Source organism: Xiphophorus maculatus, chromosome 1 (assembly GCF_002775205.1).
Source record: "Xiphophorus maculatus strain JP 163 A chromosome 1, X_maculatus-5.0-male, whole genome shotgun sequence".
NCBI lineage: Eukaryota > Metazoa > Chordata > Actinopteri > Cyprinodontiformes > Poeciliidae > Xiphophorus > Xiphophorus maculatus.
Window position 1 is genome coordinate 14314311 of NC_036443.1, and position 15697 is coordinate 14330007.

Genomic DNA, 15697 nt, shown 5'->3' on the forward strand with positions numbered 1-15697 from the left:
AGAACCTGTTTTAGGCTCAGAGTTTTGGAGGTAGATGTAAATGGTGACTCATGACAGGAAAGATCAAGCGTGGATATTCCAGGCATCAGACCCAAACTCTGGGCTTGCACAACATTCACCAGCTTTCACCATATTTCGTCAGCATCTGATCCGTATCTCTTTGGCCTGGACGTAAACAAAGAAAGCATGGTTTTTAATTCACGTCAACGTAGTGCATTAAGCAGCAGTACTCCGATCTATTAGTGTCTATAGCTGCTGTCCAGCGGGGGCCATGTGACTGCTAAAGCTCAAGAATGCCCTTGTGAATATAAATAGACCTTCACGGCGAGACGGATTTGCTTTCATGCCTGAGGAGGAGAAATGAAGCTTTTTATTTGACACAAAAGCTTCAACCTGATTGTGCTGAAAATTGTGCTTTCTAAAGTCTGAAGGAGTCCAGTGTGATCGTGTGTCGTTCTTTCTGAAAGCATTTCATGGTTAGTAGAAGGCAATCCTTGGTAAATGCGCCTTTCACTGACCGGTTGGATGGTTGATTGCTGCTGTGTAAATGTACTAGAACTGCACCGATCAGAATTTTGTGGCCATTATTTGTTTGTTTTCTCAAGCTTTGACCAGCTGAAACCTTCGGTAGTCTTATATCCTGTTTGAGGGTTGTGTTAAATGAAAGGCGTTTTTGAAGAAAGTGGATTGCATTAGAGTTAGAGCTGCACTTAGAGTTATGAATCAGTTAAAGACGTATGTTTGCTACAATTGTTGACATATACAGTGGAGTCCTACCTATGTTCTGTGGAATGCAACAATAAATTCTTGATAGAAAATCTGTCTATTCATGGATTTTTAAAATATTTTTTAGTAGAACATAAAACACTTGCTTCTTGGTGGTTTGGATAAGTCACATATCAAAAGATTTTTGCAGATTAGACTTTGTGAGGGGAGTCTGTTTTGGTTCGTGTTTGGAGACGGACTCTGTTGTGTTATTGTGCAGGAGGAGGGGCTCGCCCAGGGCAGCATTCATGCAAGGACCACCACTGGTTAAAATACCTCGTCTTGACAGAAGCTGCTCTTCTATGGCCAGCAGTCAGACTATCATACACCTGAGAAGCTTGTTATAAGCGTGCTAATTTTCTTAGTGTCAGACCAGTTTAGTCATGTGATTGTTTTCTTTTTCTGCAAGTTTTAACTTTTATATTTTTGTGTTAGCAAATTAGGGCAAATTCAAAGTATCGTCGCTTTTAAAATATTTACCAGAGATGGTTGGTTGAAGGTTTAAAAGCTTGTCTATGTAAAAAATTAACCAGGGACATTTATCTACTTATTATCTCTATGTTTTATTAGTTTTAACGTAATGCAGCCATTAAAACTCTGCTCGTAAAAACCGTGGATAAATGTGACGGTCATAAATCCTGTCACTGACTCTGACACACTGACTGTCTCCCACATGGCCTCCTCAGCCGATCATCCGCAGATGAAAGTTCAGGCCTTTTAAGTGGGTGTGAGGAACATGAGGCATTTTCTCAGCAGTGGCCCAGTTTCTATATATGAAAAGTGAGGCCCGGGTCACAGAAAGAGCTGATAGGGAAACGCAGATCACGGGTCAAGCAGTGCTGTTAATGTACCAGCAAACTTTCAAAAAGGTCAGCTGCTTTCTTTGTCAGCTGCTCATCTGGCTGTTTTTAAAAAATTTTTATTTATTTATTTTGCTTAGCTTTTCACATTGGACGATTGCCTTCCTTTTTAAATCGTCCCTTCCTAAATCTGCTTCAAACCCTGAGACTTATCAAGCATTCCCAGTGCTTAGAAATTCTCAGGAAACCCCTTCAATGAGCTGATGTGTATCTTGGCCTTTCAGATCACATTGTGCTGGAGCTTGGCTTGTAGTCGTAGTCCCCAGAGAAACAGGTAAAGACAAAGCACAAACAAAGTCAAATATGAGAGAGACTGAATGGGCGGGGCTTCAGTTTAATTCCTACAGTTTTTATGCAGATCTCTTAGTTGTTTTTAGTAAATGCATCAAGTCAGCAATTGAATTCCTTTGGCAGAGTTTGCTGCAGTTCCTCTTAAAGTGGGTCTTACTCATTTCCTGGAGATGAGCTAAAATTGGTTGTTTATCTGTGTACCCGTAGACCGTGTTGTTACAACCCTGACATGCATTTCATGATGGGTTGTGTTAGCAACTTGCCTCAACGAGTAGCGCCATAATATCAGTGCACATTATTTTTCACACCCTTACATTAGTAGCAGGGCCAAACTCCAAAGGAGGGTTGTGTCGTGCCTGAAATACGCCCACAGGCACTGACGAGACTCTGGCAGTTATGCAGTTATTAAAATGACTTGGCTCCGCCACCGTGGCGAAACAGTCGTCTGAATTTAAAAGCACAAGAAGATCAATTGAATCCTCGTCTTGGCTCAGCGTGGGAAAAAGAAATAATAAGAACACAATAATGCATGATATCATTTTCTCTGGCAGAATATGTTTGGTCTTGGTTTCAACACCTCAGCCCTTACCAGACCGGCTGCTCCCATGCACGGACAGTCGTTGGGGCATGATGCTCAAAGCTACATTACAAGTTTCATTGTTCATGTTTAGTCAGAGTACTTTCAGTTACATACAGTCAGGTCTGTAGCTGTGGTTAAAATCATCAGACATAAGACAATGACTTGCTTGTACAGTTGACCATGTGCCTGTCCGCTGACCTAAGCTTCTTTGGGTATCTTTACCGCATAACACACTGATGGATTCTAGTGACTGTGGACTTAATAGAATATTTTATTACGCTTCCCATACGTTTATATTGTGTGCCCTCTGAGTGCCCTTTGAGAGTGGGAACATCTGTAGTTAAAATGTTGGCAGTCCTAAAATAAAATCTCGGCTGTAATAGGTTGGGGCAGGCTTTTTTTTTTTTAAATCACTTGTGCTGCATGCAAAAAAAAAACAAAAACCATCCGTTATTTTTAGACGATGTGATTTTAAATGATTTTTAGATTTGAATACCAGCCTATGTAGACACCTTCACCTCCATGTTGTTTTTCTGATTTCTCAATTTAGTCCTTTATTTTTCAGCACTTTTCTTTGATATTACGCCTTTACAGCCATAAATTGCTTGCAGCTTATGGTTCCCACATGGATGACAGGCTGTTTAATGAGTGTTAGTGGTGGTGGATAGGTTGAGGTCAGCAATGAGCTGACCATGAGCTGTCTGCAGAGGGTACATGTAGGCTTTAAGGTTTGCAGTGTCAGCTTTAGACTCGGTACTTAAGTGTTTCTCATAGGCTAGTCATGGCCTGTTATGACTTATTAAATTGATTTAGTCAGTCAGCTGCCAGGGTAACATGATTCCTTTTACATTAGTGCCTACTTTCAACTCAAAAGCAATTAGGCACAATATAGGAGCATCATTTATCCATAGTATGTCAAAGCTAATCCAGAAATGTATAGTTTGATGTACACTTGCTGTCTACGTTTGTGTCTGTATCAGCAGAAAACCGTTGTAACGTTCCAGTTGACAGATGGGGCTTGGTGATCCTTGGGTCATGTTCGCCACATTATTCTGACCTCTGTTTAGTTTCAATACTTGCTGTGCTGAAATCTGAAGCCTCTTAATTCACACTCAGCACTCAATACTATGTGGTTACTTGGCAATGCTGAAATACTGGTTTGTTGAGCACTTTGGATGCAAGTGTGTCTAAATAAAACAATAGATAAAATTACGACAGCATATATTGATTTTTTTTTGGACATTAATAGTTGTATTATACCTTGGTGGCACAGCTTGACATCTTTATTGATCTTCTACACAAGAAGTCTTTACGTTTTGCCACTTTTTTTCATTCATCAAATACTTGAAACTCCTTGTATTGATTGAGTAAATAATAGTTTTTGTTCTGGTTCATTTGCAAAGCAAAGGAGAGGAAATGAAAGGAAACGGAAATGTAATTCCTCTGAGACCAAACTTCTTTTGAGTCAAACCGTTGTCTTAACTGTATTTTTGGGTCATGTGGTTGGTCACAGCACCAAGGCTACTGGACATTCCCTGTTGCTCACAAAAACGATGATTTTTTTTCTCCAGGGAAACGATTGTGAAAAACTCAATATATTATAAGTATAGTAGAAAATACAGTTGCTTCTCTGTTTACTGGTGTCTCTGTGGGATCTGGTTTTGGTTGATCTTTTGGGTGATCATTCAAGAATAATAGACAATGTTAAATTCACAGACGGTGAATGATTTATTCCTTAAGGGAAGAAGACATACTTATTTGAATTTGGACTGGTGTCAGTGGGTGAGAGGCGGGACAGGACAGGCCATACCAGAAACTTTTCACGATTTTTGGAAGCTACAGCGGTCTGGTTTGGTTGCTGGTTTGGGGTAGTTTAATGCTAATATTTTGTAAATGGTAAATGGACTGAACTTATATAATGCTTTTCCAGTCATTTTGACCACTCAAAGCACTTTACACTAGAGTCACATTCACCCATTCACACTCACAATCGCTCACACATTTATACACCAATACGCAGATCGGTACGCAATTTGGGGTTAAGTGGCACATCGACATCAAAGCTGGAATCGAACCTACAACCTTCCGATTGCAAGAGGACTGCTCTACCCCCACAGCCACAGTCTCCCCACTCTGTGGCTGTGTCAAAAATAGTATAAAACCTCCAGGGAGAATCTGATTGTGGGAAAAGTATAGAACTTTGAAATGATATAGAAAGTCTGCTAAAAGGACAAACTCGTGTTTGCTAAATCCCTGTGGGAGTCATGTCGTGCCTTAGGGCAGAAGAAAACCTCCGACTGCTCACAGCCGACTTCGACGCTGACGTCAGCTGTCTGATTGTGTTTGATCTTCTTATCGCTTTTCAACAAGCTTAATTTATCTGTATAAAACAGGTCATCGCTCTAATGGCTGAACAACCGGTTTGTTATTGTTTTCAGACAAAGCGACCCACTTTTGAGTTAAAGTAGCGTAACAATACATGCAGTACAGTAGCATTAAGGGACAAATTAAACAGATAACATAGATCCTGAGATTGGTAGCTTAGTGGAGAGAAACCGCCTTTTGTTTTTTTTTTCTGTTCTTTAAGCGTCCCCATGCCGTTATAATTTACTGCACTCACAAACCGATGTCAGAACAGCGGGTAATAAATAGATCTAATGGAGGAAGTCTGCACTCAACAGAAAGTTAATACGGTAAAAGTTTTGAAACGACATTTATTTTATTTCTTTGCCAATACCAGCTTTCAGGATGCTGTCAGTCGAGTCTCAGTGAGCCACAGCTGCCCAGAAAGGTTATGCATACTTCTGAGTGGATCTAATCTCATTTTTTTTTATCTTCGCAGAACACAATTGAGCTCAAGTGTTTATGTCCCGTACAGGAAAGTGTGATTTTTTTTACAGTATAAAACAATTAGGTGCTCTCCTCAGGCAGGGTGTTTATGTTCATGTTTTTTTTTTTTTTTATGGTTAACATTTACAGAGTTGAGGAAATTCTGCATTTCGCAGGCTTTGATGTCACTAGAGTCGAATGCTGTGTATTTCCCACCATTGGTTTGCACCACTAGCAGCCCTTTAGCACAGTTTTGTTTTGCCGTTTTCACTGCTACTCGTCACACCCTATGCCATGTCCTTTCATGCTGCCTGCAACCTATTTGGAGCTGTGTGACACGTTGTATAATGACAAGTGTTAAACAACCTTGAAAGTAAAATAAAAAACAAAAAAACTTTTACTATTTTTAAAACTAGTTTAGTCAGAAGTTCTAACTCAAGCTGCTGTCAAATATGTTTGATTGTGATATGCTGCAGTTTTAGAAATATGTATTTTTCTATTTACCCACTGAAAGAGAAATCCCTATTGTTTTCTGCATCATTCATCACTGTGATTAATGGCTCTTCACTGTATTTTTGCCACTGCAACTTTGTCAGTGATCTGTCGAAACCTCCCTTGGAGCAACCGAAGTCGAACGCAGTCCAGTCTCAGATGGAAAGTCTGCCAGGGGAACCGAAACTCCCCCAGTTCTGTTCTCAGATGGCCTGCAGATTTCCACAGCCGTCCAGAGATTACTTCATCCTCCCTGTCTGAATGAGAACCCCCACATGAACTTGTCCGTTCCCAGATGAATTGTTGGCTGGGGTTTGGAGTTGGAAACGGAGGACATGGGGGTGGGAAGTCTATGAACAACTGTTTGAATCATCTTTCAGATATGGACATCACCACCCACCGCACCCCCCTCAACCTTCCTCTGAGGAAAAACATGATAGTTTTAAAGCTGGGGTTTAACTAAGAAAAAGCCTATACTCTTAAAACTATAAACCTTTGACTGTGCCTTTGCAGAAGTGTTTATACGTTTTCAAACCCCCGGCCCCACATTGTATCAGATCATTGGGATTTTTATGTTACCAGCAGAAACTAGTGTATAATTATGAAGTGCACAAAAAATGATGTCTGGTTTTTAATATTAGAAAAATACATTTGAAATGTGTGGCCCTAGTTACTCGTATACTCCTTGATAAATCCAGTCCAAACATTTGTCTAAACAGTTCAAATGTTTGGACTGTTTAAATCCAGCTGTTCTGTAAAGACTTCAGTGGTTTCTTAGAGAGAGTTAGAGAACAAACAGCGTTATGACGACACAAGAGAATTAGCCCACAGGAAAACCTTTAGTCAGGTTGATACTCTATAAACCTGGCTTTTATGGAAAAATGGAAAGAAGAAAGCGATGAGCTAAAATGTGATGTGATCAAAATGAAACTTTTTTTTGTCTACATTTAAAGGGCAGTGTGTGGAGGAGAACTTACTCTGCACATCAATCTGACACTCCATGAAACATGGAGGCGGCATTATGCTGTGGGCGTGTTTCCTCCAGTAGTTGATGTAGGGCAGGGTTAGAGAAGACTTATGAAGGGTTGAAGGTTCACCTTCCAGCTGGACGCAGACTCAATATGTACAGCCAAAGCTGCAGTGGGACATTTGAGGTAAACGCATATTCATGTTTTAGGAATGGCTCAGCTGAAGTCCAGATCCAAATACCAATAAGGCTCTGCTTAAGCAGTTTTTTCTAGAAGAAGAAATTGGTTAAAATGTCAGTCTCCATAAAATACCCCCAAAAGTCTTGTTAATTAAATTTTTACAAAAGGTGGTGAACGACATTGTTTCCTAGGAGTTTTGTTGGAATTCCAATGCACACCGCACATTTCAGATTTCATTAGATTTAAACCATTTATTGGTTCTTCTATCAATTTACAACTTTGCGTTTGTCTGTTGGATAAAATCCCAGTAATACTGCTTAAAGCTTGTGATTGTAGCTTGTGCAAAAAACGCTCCAGGGATATGAAATGTTTTCATATTTTTAGCAAGATCCAAACTATAATACCAAAACACAAGGTTACATAATTTAACAAAAATGTGAATGAACACAGTTGTAGATCCTGTTGCTCATAAGAAAAATGCTCTTTAATGTATAACCAATCACTGTAAATATTTTCTAGCTGCTTACATATTCTTTAACTAACGACCAGGTGTCATTAAATGGTCTTTGTGTCAGAATCAGTCATTTGCATTTCCTGTTAAGTGCTGTTTAGCCATGTTCTCAGCACAGCCTGTCCATTGTTTCTGTGTTTCTGCTCAGAGTCTCTATAAATAAGATCCTGTGGGTGACGTTAGTTCCTCCTCTCTCAGCCCTGTGTTTATGTGTGTATTTATATGTAAATGTGCATTCTGTGGCTGTTTGCGCATTTTGTTTCTCTTTTATTTTCACACATATCTCTCCGCTTTTTGTCATATTGTGGCAGAAGGTGTTATTAGTGTTTAGCATCCGTCTCTCCTGTGTAACAGTCCATAAATACAAACACCTTTGAGGAAGCAGAGGTATTGCTGGAGGGCAGCGGGCTGTTCAGAGCTCTGCAGGGTTTGAAAACAGTCCAGCGCTGAACGGTTGGACCTTAAACATATCTCTCCATTAATATTTTGATCCATGTCGCGTAAGATGTACGGATAATATTAGTTTTTGTTAGAAAAGCCTCACGCTACAGTGGATGATGGAATCTAAAGACGAGTCTTATTTTTCACAAAGAAAGGGAGCCTCCGTTTATTACTCATTCATAATCCAGGCAGTTGGTTCTGTTAAAGGTTGCAGTGTGTGTTCGTGTAGCGTTATGTGGTGCAAGACACCTGTCAAATGAATGCGTGTGTGCGCGTGCAGACAGCGGAACTGATTCAGTGAGTCAAGAGGAAATTGTGGGTGGCAGTCATGTCACTTGCTAATCTGCTGCCTTTAATTACACAGCACTCTGGGTCGGTTGGATAAATGCTTATATATGTAAATAAAGGGAAACGTATAGACATGTATTAATGGTAATCAAAAATCCCCAAATCGCATTTGATCTTCTCCAGTAGGAAAAAAAACCTAATAATCCAATATAGCATCAGTAAGTGTATAGAGCTAGTCAGAAATTGAATTACAGCACAACATGGGCATGAATCTTATTATTTTTAGGCTTTGAAATGACATATAAGAAAATTTTTTCTTCAGTATCATAAGATGACATGGCCAGGAAAATACAAAATCTACAATGAAAAGTAAACAATGGGTTTAAATTTATAATGGGCTTTTTTCCCCCGAACAATGGAAAACGCCCCCTTACACATGTTGAAAAATGATAATTATATATTTTTCAGCGTGTGTTGACAAATATGTTTACAGTCAGAACAGAGACTGAGTGTTTTTGACCCCAAAGAAGAAAAGTATGTTTGGAGTAGTTTTAATTTAAAAACACTGAACAAACTGTCAAGCATAGCGGTGGCAGCATCATACTGTGGGCCTGATTTCGTTGTCAGTGGCACTGGAATAATGAATAACAGGAGCTACCTGAAAACGATGTATCTATTTAAATTTGTATCTGTAATTTTGTCCCATGTGGATCAAAATATAGAACAAACAACAAATTTTCCACCGGATTCTTGTATTTCACCCAGCAGTACGCATTATTAAAATCCAAACCTGAAAATGAGTAAAATTCATTGTTCCTGCCAACTTGGATGCATTGAACAGATACATTTGCAAGTTCCAAAGTTTTCAGATTTTTACATGGGTAAAAAAAAAGGTAAACATTTAAAAAGCAGAATTTTTTTGTCTTTCAAAGTATTTTTATTTTGTCCTATTTTATTAATCACTTAGTGGGATGGCGAAAGCTTTTACTCAACAAATGTATTCTCTCAAGGAAGCCCTTGTGTTTTAGGAAGCATTTTTAAACAAAGTCCAGGTTGTAACGGTCCAGCTCTCATATGTCATAACAGGCAGAACAATCTGTCATCAGATACCCCCACATTATTGAAATTGTGCTAGATTCCCTTTCCAACGTTCAGATATTTTTTTTTTCTTCACTTTTGAGTTGGAAAGACAGACACCCATGATTCTACATGAGATGACTTCATGTAGTATCAACATCCTTAACAGAGGAGTTGAAAACCTATGACTCAGTGCCTTCTTGTTCATTTCACATGAATGTGAGAGCGCTAGAGGGCTAGTCAGCTGATTTCTAATGTATCGCTCCCACATCAGTCTTCTGCTCTCTAATGTGCTTTGCTACCATTGATCTGATTTGTGTATATGTGGAGAAAGTGAGCGTCAATTTTCCATTCCAGACTCTTGTCTGCTTTTTTTTTTTCTTCAGGATATTAGGTCACGTTAGAGGAGCTGCTGGCTATGAACCGGATTGGAAAAAACACCAAATATTTTCTGCAAACTATTACTGATAACCATCTGAGAAATATTTTGAAAGTATTTTATGTATTGATAATAAATAGTTCTGCATGTGCAGTGATTTGTTACTCATTGTTTTATACAGTGCTAAAATCACTAAGTTAATTTAAAGTCATGTTTTATTGGGGTTTTTATGAAACATTGCTGCACAAAGTAAGGGAAATATGTCTGTATTGGTTAAAGGCAAAAATAAACCACAGATAGTAAGAGATCTATTCAGGTACTGTGGAAAAAATCCATCTCAACACCAAGGTTTTAGGGAAAGGTGGCCAACATCTGTTGTTTGGGTGTTGAAACAACTTATTGTTTCTTCATGATTTCACAAACCTTTTGTGAAGTCAAATGTAAAAAGTTCTAAAACTTTTTACACTCCATAATACTGCAGTTGTCCCCAAAAACATTTGCTTGCTTACCCTTTTTGCAGTTCAGGCTGTTCTTTGCGATGTGCATATTGTGTGCAGCAATAACAAGGTAATGATTAATAACCGATACATTGTATAGCTCCAATAGATGTCCTAAATGCACAGAGGAATGTTTATGTAAATCTTTCCCCACAGCACCTGTTAGACTTTATGACCTTCGCTGCTCCCAACAAACTGAATAAATTAACATCCCTGCCGCTATTTACACAGTTTTTATATCTCAAAAGTCAAAAGTATTTTGTGGGGTTTTTTGTGCAAATATTCAAATGTCATACTTGGCATACCTGATTATGCTGTTGTTATTAACTCTGTCTTATGTTGTAAATTTGCCCTTACTATACAGTCTTACTTCATATTGTTGTTAACTTTTAGCTGGAGATGCTCATCAGATCTTTGTTAATGTCACTGTTAAAAGCCAATGTTTATTTCCATCATGTTGCCGTTTGTGTGTTCTGGCACAGGAAGTGAAGGGGTTGGCCATGTTGTATTTGTTTGGGCATGCGGCAGTGAAGCAGTGCAGGATTGTGGGGTGTTTACCTAAAGCAGAGCAGCAAAGTCAGGAGTCGAAAGGCTAGGAAAATAATATTGGTAACTATCAGTTATTGGCCGTAATGACAATATCAATATCTGACATCAGTCCAGATTTTTACTGTTTCAGTGCTGATTTAGTCTCCAGAAATATTGATCCAAATTAGCGATGGACATTGATCGCTGGGTTTATAAAAAGAAAAAAAAACAACAAAATCCTGAAATGGTGTTAGCTAGTTTTGTTTGCTGGTTTAACTGGGATCGATGCTGCATCTCTCCCCTCTGTGGCCTTGTATGGTCAGCTGTGAGCAGATCAGCCCTCTTTCTGAACTGGCCTCAGGTCAGAGGTCAGTAGCTGCAGTTGAAAAGAGGAGCCAGAGATCACCGCTGTGCTGCCTCATACGAGCTCAGAAAGCATCACTGCACTGATCAGACATTTTTGAAGCCAGTTTGGTAGATAGATCGGTAGATGCACATACCAATCCACTGGATTCAGTTTTAGGCGGTATTCTTGTGATCGGGTCGGAAAAAAACGGTTTTCTTTTCATGAAATGCATCAAAACTAGACTAGACTTCTACCATATTTTTTGTCTTTAATTGCAACAACAACCAGCATATACCTTAATTCACTTTTTTGAGCTTTAATACATGAAATAATTTTGTTCTTTCATTTTTGCTGGATAAAAAAAACTAACCTGTATTGAGAGAATATTTCCCCTATGTCATAGTGCTTATGAAGAGGAAAATTAGAAATCTCTGTTGGCCAGGAAAAGCCTATTAACACATTTCCAGTTAACTATCTGGTCATTACATATGTGTATCTGAGAAATGTGACCCTCCACTACTAGTTTGGCTGGAATTGTTAAGCAGGGTCAGGCTGACATACTGACACACATCTGACACAGAAAAGGCTTGTACGCCACCATCCTTTTGCCCTGCATCAGCATTTATTCCTTTTGGTTTGTTGCACCTTTAACCTGTACCAGCTGCATACACACAGTCATGCACTCCGGTTTTGCTGCAGCTTGGGGGAATTAGTTGGCCACCAAACGGGCTCTCTTGGCCAGTTGGCCGTCACCGTCAGCTCAGTGCTTTTCCAATCAGCACATTCCTCGTTCTCCAGACAGGCACAGGGAGACGGTTTTTGGCAGCGCGCTCAGTGGGTGGGGTAATGTTCATATCCTGTCCCCTGACCTCAGATTGCATACACGCACAGTTACTGTACTGTTTTGCTCATTCTCGCACTCAAAACACCACATTCTTACTCTTAACGCGCACAGCTTTTTCCTTCTGTTCGGAATCAGCTGTTACAGTCAGTCTTTCAGCCCAGAGTCCTTCAGTTTCCTTTATGCTCGCCGTCAGCTGCAGAGCCAGTGTGGCCGTGCCAATCCGTGCCTGTTGTTGTGCCCCACCAACAAAGACTCTCTTCTGTCAGCGTTAATGACTGTCCTCCCCCTGTCTTTCCATCTATCCCTCTTTTTTTTTTCTCCCCCAATGATGTCGCTTGAGCTACAGATCTGGGCTTGGTTTGGCCCTCGTCTCAAACAACAGTGATGCCCCAGTCTGCTATGATCAATATGCTGCTGATAGATGGCTCATTCTCTGAATGTGTTTGAACATGCAGCCAACCTCTATCCTGGTTAAAACTTTAGGAACCCACACTGTTGTTGGCATGTTTTCCTCCTGAGTGTGTGCACCCAAGGGTAAACACCAAACTGAATACTGGCCTCCCTTTTTAAACTTTTTTTAAAGAGAATGACAAAGAGCCAAGCACTGAATTGCTCACTCCCTCTCTCTGAAACGGTCTGCCTTTTTTTTTTCCCCCTCCACAACAGTCACTCCCTCTTCCTCTATTTCTTATGATTTCAGTGTTGTGAAACTTTTAAGAGAGAATCTAAAGATACAGGATAACTCACACCTACCTCACACTGGGAATCTACGTATTCTGCTCAAGGATCGTTCCCTTGATGATTTTGACGTTTCTCCAGACAAATCCTGAACTCTTGTTCATAGTAACATGAAAACTTTGGGAATAAACACTGTGTGGGACTCTCCACAGAGCCCTGACAGATCCCACCTCCCTGCATTCTGTCTGCTGAACTCTGGCACTCTACACTCTTATTTTCTTTCCATTGTTGTTTCAAACACTCGAGGCTACATTTCTTTCCCCACCCGTGGCCCTTAGCATCTTTTTATCACCCACTCTCACACAAACTAGCTTTGACTTGGTAGATATGTGGTTCTGGAAAATGGTGAGAAAACTCTTTCCTCTCTCAGCAGGCTGGATGAGGGTCTCCAGCCATTGTGGAGTAGGTGTCAGAGGATTAGGACACCTTGTATAGTTAAAGACAAAAGGAGAACAGCAGTAAAGGGATTGGAGGATTGGCATTTTTTGTCAGTCCTAAAGGGGTTTGTGTTGGTTAACTGGGCAGGGCGTGTTTGCCTGCATGTTTGCTACACAAGCAAGCTGTGTGTTTTGGGGTACCAGAGAGGTGGACTCTGTCATGCTTCTGTTGCTGTCTAACAGATAGAGTCAGCTGTGGGAATCTTTCTCAGTCCAAGGCCGAATGAGGGAGGGGAGAAGAAAAGATAAATAACCAAATCGGTTTGTGATACTCCCTCACATGCTCTAATTTTGTGGCGGAGATGCACAATTGAGAAATTTCGGACGATATCCAAAGAAAGATTCACATAGAGCAGGGGTGTCCAAAGTCGGTCCTGGAGGGCCGGCAGCCTGCATGTTTTAGTTCTCTCCCTGGTTTAACGCACCTGCCTCAAATGATGGCTCGTTAGAAGACCTAAAGGTTGTTGGTACCACCAGGGAGAGAACTAAAACGTGCAGGATGCCGGCCCTCCAGGACCGACTTTGGACACCACTGACATAGAGGAATGGCATTATAAAACTTGGGGTCTCTTGTTTCAATTTTTAACTATTTATATTAGGAGCAAAGCCATGTTGTGTGTGTGTGTGAGAGAAACCAGTTGCTGCCGTATATTAAGACAAACTGGTTAGAGTTGACATTTTAGGTCATCTTAAGCATGACTCGGTGGTAGCTTTGCATATTGTTCCCAATTAGTTAACTACCTTGTATGATGTCATTGTTTTTATGTTTTCCATTCAACTAAATACGTTGTCTTATATTAGCGATTAGCATGATTAGTGTTACTGAACATCAGTTTAAAACCTATTTCTGTTTGAAGACTCGAGAATGCAGACCCTTTCTTTACCTCTTGAGGTTTCCAAAAGGCTGCCAACAAATAAATGACCATTTAAGATCTGATGGCGAAATTATTGATATCACTACAAAATTTGTTTCCCAATCATCTGGGGTGCCGGATTTTTTTTCTGTGATCCTTCACACCCAGGTTTGAGTCAGATGCAAGGTATTGCAAGGTAAAAGGTAAAAGGTATCGCCATTGTATTCCCAACTTCTCCAACTACGTTAGCTGGATAGTTTAAATGGAAAACAGCATAATTTTGCTGTACTTTGAGTCTTGCCGTCTCTCCAACTGAAAGTCTAAGTTTACCAGCCAACATTTCGAAGTATTTTCTTGCATCTCTAAGAGCAGAAAACAACTGACTTTGAGTCTTGACAAAGAAGGGTGTTGTTATAAACATAACCAGGTAGGTCTTGGATTATTGGTTAAGATCAGATTTAGTCATTTCTCGTTCTGGGCCAATGTCACTTTCTCAATATTTAGGTTTTGCTCCGTTTTCCCCAAGTCTCCCAGGTCTGTCATGGTTCTCGTCTACCTTCTGGAATCACGTTTGGGTTTCATTGCCTAGAGGAGCTGATCATTTTCTAATCATGTTTGTTCATAGCGGCTAATAGAGAGCCTCACAATGGCGTTATCTCTTTGTGTAGCTGTAATTAGACTTAGCTGGCAACATGTGGAGTTCAGAAGATTTGCTTCAAAGAGGATTAATAAAATGACTCAACTGCTTAAATGTGTTAGCTAAAGTAAAATCCCTGTGTGTGTGTGTCAGGCCTGTGTGCGCAGTTGGCTGGTGTTTGCGTGGTAATTATGACTAACATGACGGTGTGATGTTGCTGTCCTCTCTCCTAGGTGACATCACACAGAAGGGCTATGAAAAGAAAAGAGCCAAGTTGCTGGCCTCCTACATCCCTCTGCTGCCAAGTAAGACCGGTTCTTCATTCTTTCTCTGCGATTCCTCATGTTAGATCTGAGATGTCCTTCCTCCAAAGTCTTATTATGACCTCTTTGCTATTTTTGAGTCAAAAACTTGATGCTACTACATCAAAGTGAGCTCATCAAGTACCCATTTCCCCAAATTGAAAGGTTAAAATGTTATGGTAGTTTACTTAAAACATGACATATGTTTACGTAAAGCGACCTTTATTGTTTTTCATGTTGAGCTGATTTATAAAAATAATCTTTCTTGTGTGTTTTAAATGCTATCTCTTTAATCCAAAGGAATTTCTGGGTTTCTGTGGCCCCCTAGCGTTCAAAAGTGAAGCTGCATTTTTAATATGAACATTAGGGAGGCTCAGAAGGGCAGGAAGCCCTACAGCCAAATCAGCATTTCTTTTTGTCTTTGTTTCTACTAAATTAAGTTTCTCGAGGGACTCAAACAAAACAAGTTTATTAAGTTTTTATGAGCACATAGATTTATTTTATAGTTGTGGTAAAAAAAAATAAAAAAAATTCAACAAAGAAACACACCACATAAAGGAAAAAAATCTCAAAGTTTGCTTCCTGGTGGCATTGTTTTGCTTTTCTGTACTATTAATTTCATTCAGATGTGGAAATTGTTTGCAGATGTCACATGATAACACATGGAAAAGCTAGCATTTATGTTTTAAAACACTGCTCATTTCTATGCCGGTTATTAAAAGCCGCTGTGGAGGCCATGATATATCTGTGATATGTGTCACAGACCCCCGCCCTAATCATGCTGCCATTGTTGATGGTTCGCAACATTTCAACCACTTATCTCAAGTTGGTTTTGGATCATAGTTTCCTCACG

The 15697-nt window shown here is 39.9% G+C and overlaps 1 protein-coding gene across 2 annotated transcripts in view; it reads left to right on the top strand.

Moving 5' to 3' along the window:
• Positions 1-15697, top strand: part of LOC102219897 (disco-interacting protein 2 homolog B-A) — a 51266-nt gene that overhangs the window by 12270 nt on the left and 23299 nt on the right. For both annotated transcript variants that reach the window (XM_023331006.1, XM_023331016.1), the window contains exon 2: positions 14776-14847. In XM_023331006.1, the coding sequence (XP_023186774.1) occupies positions 14776-14847 (72 nt within the window). The remainder of the gene's footprint in view (positions 1-14775; positions 14848-15697) is intronic.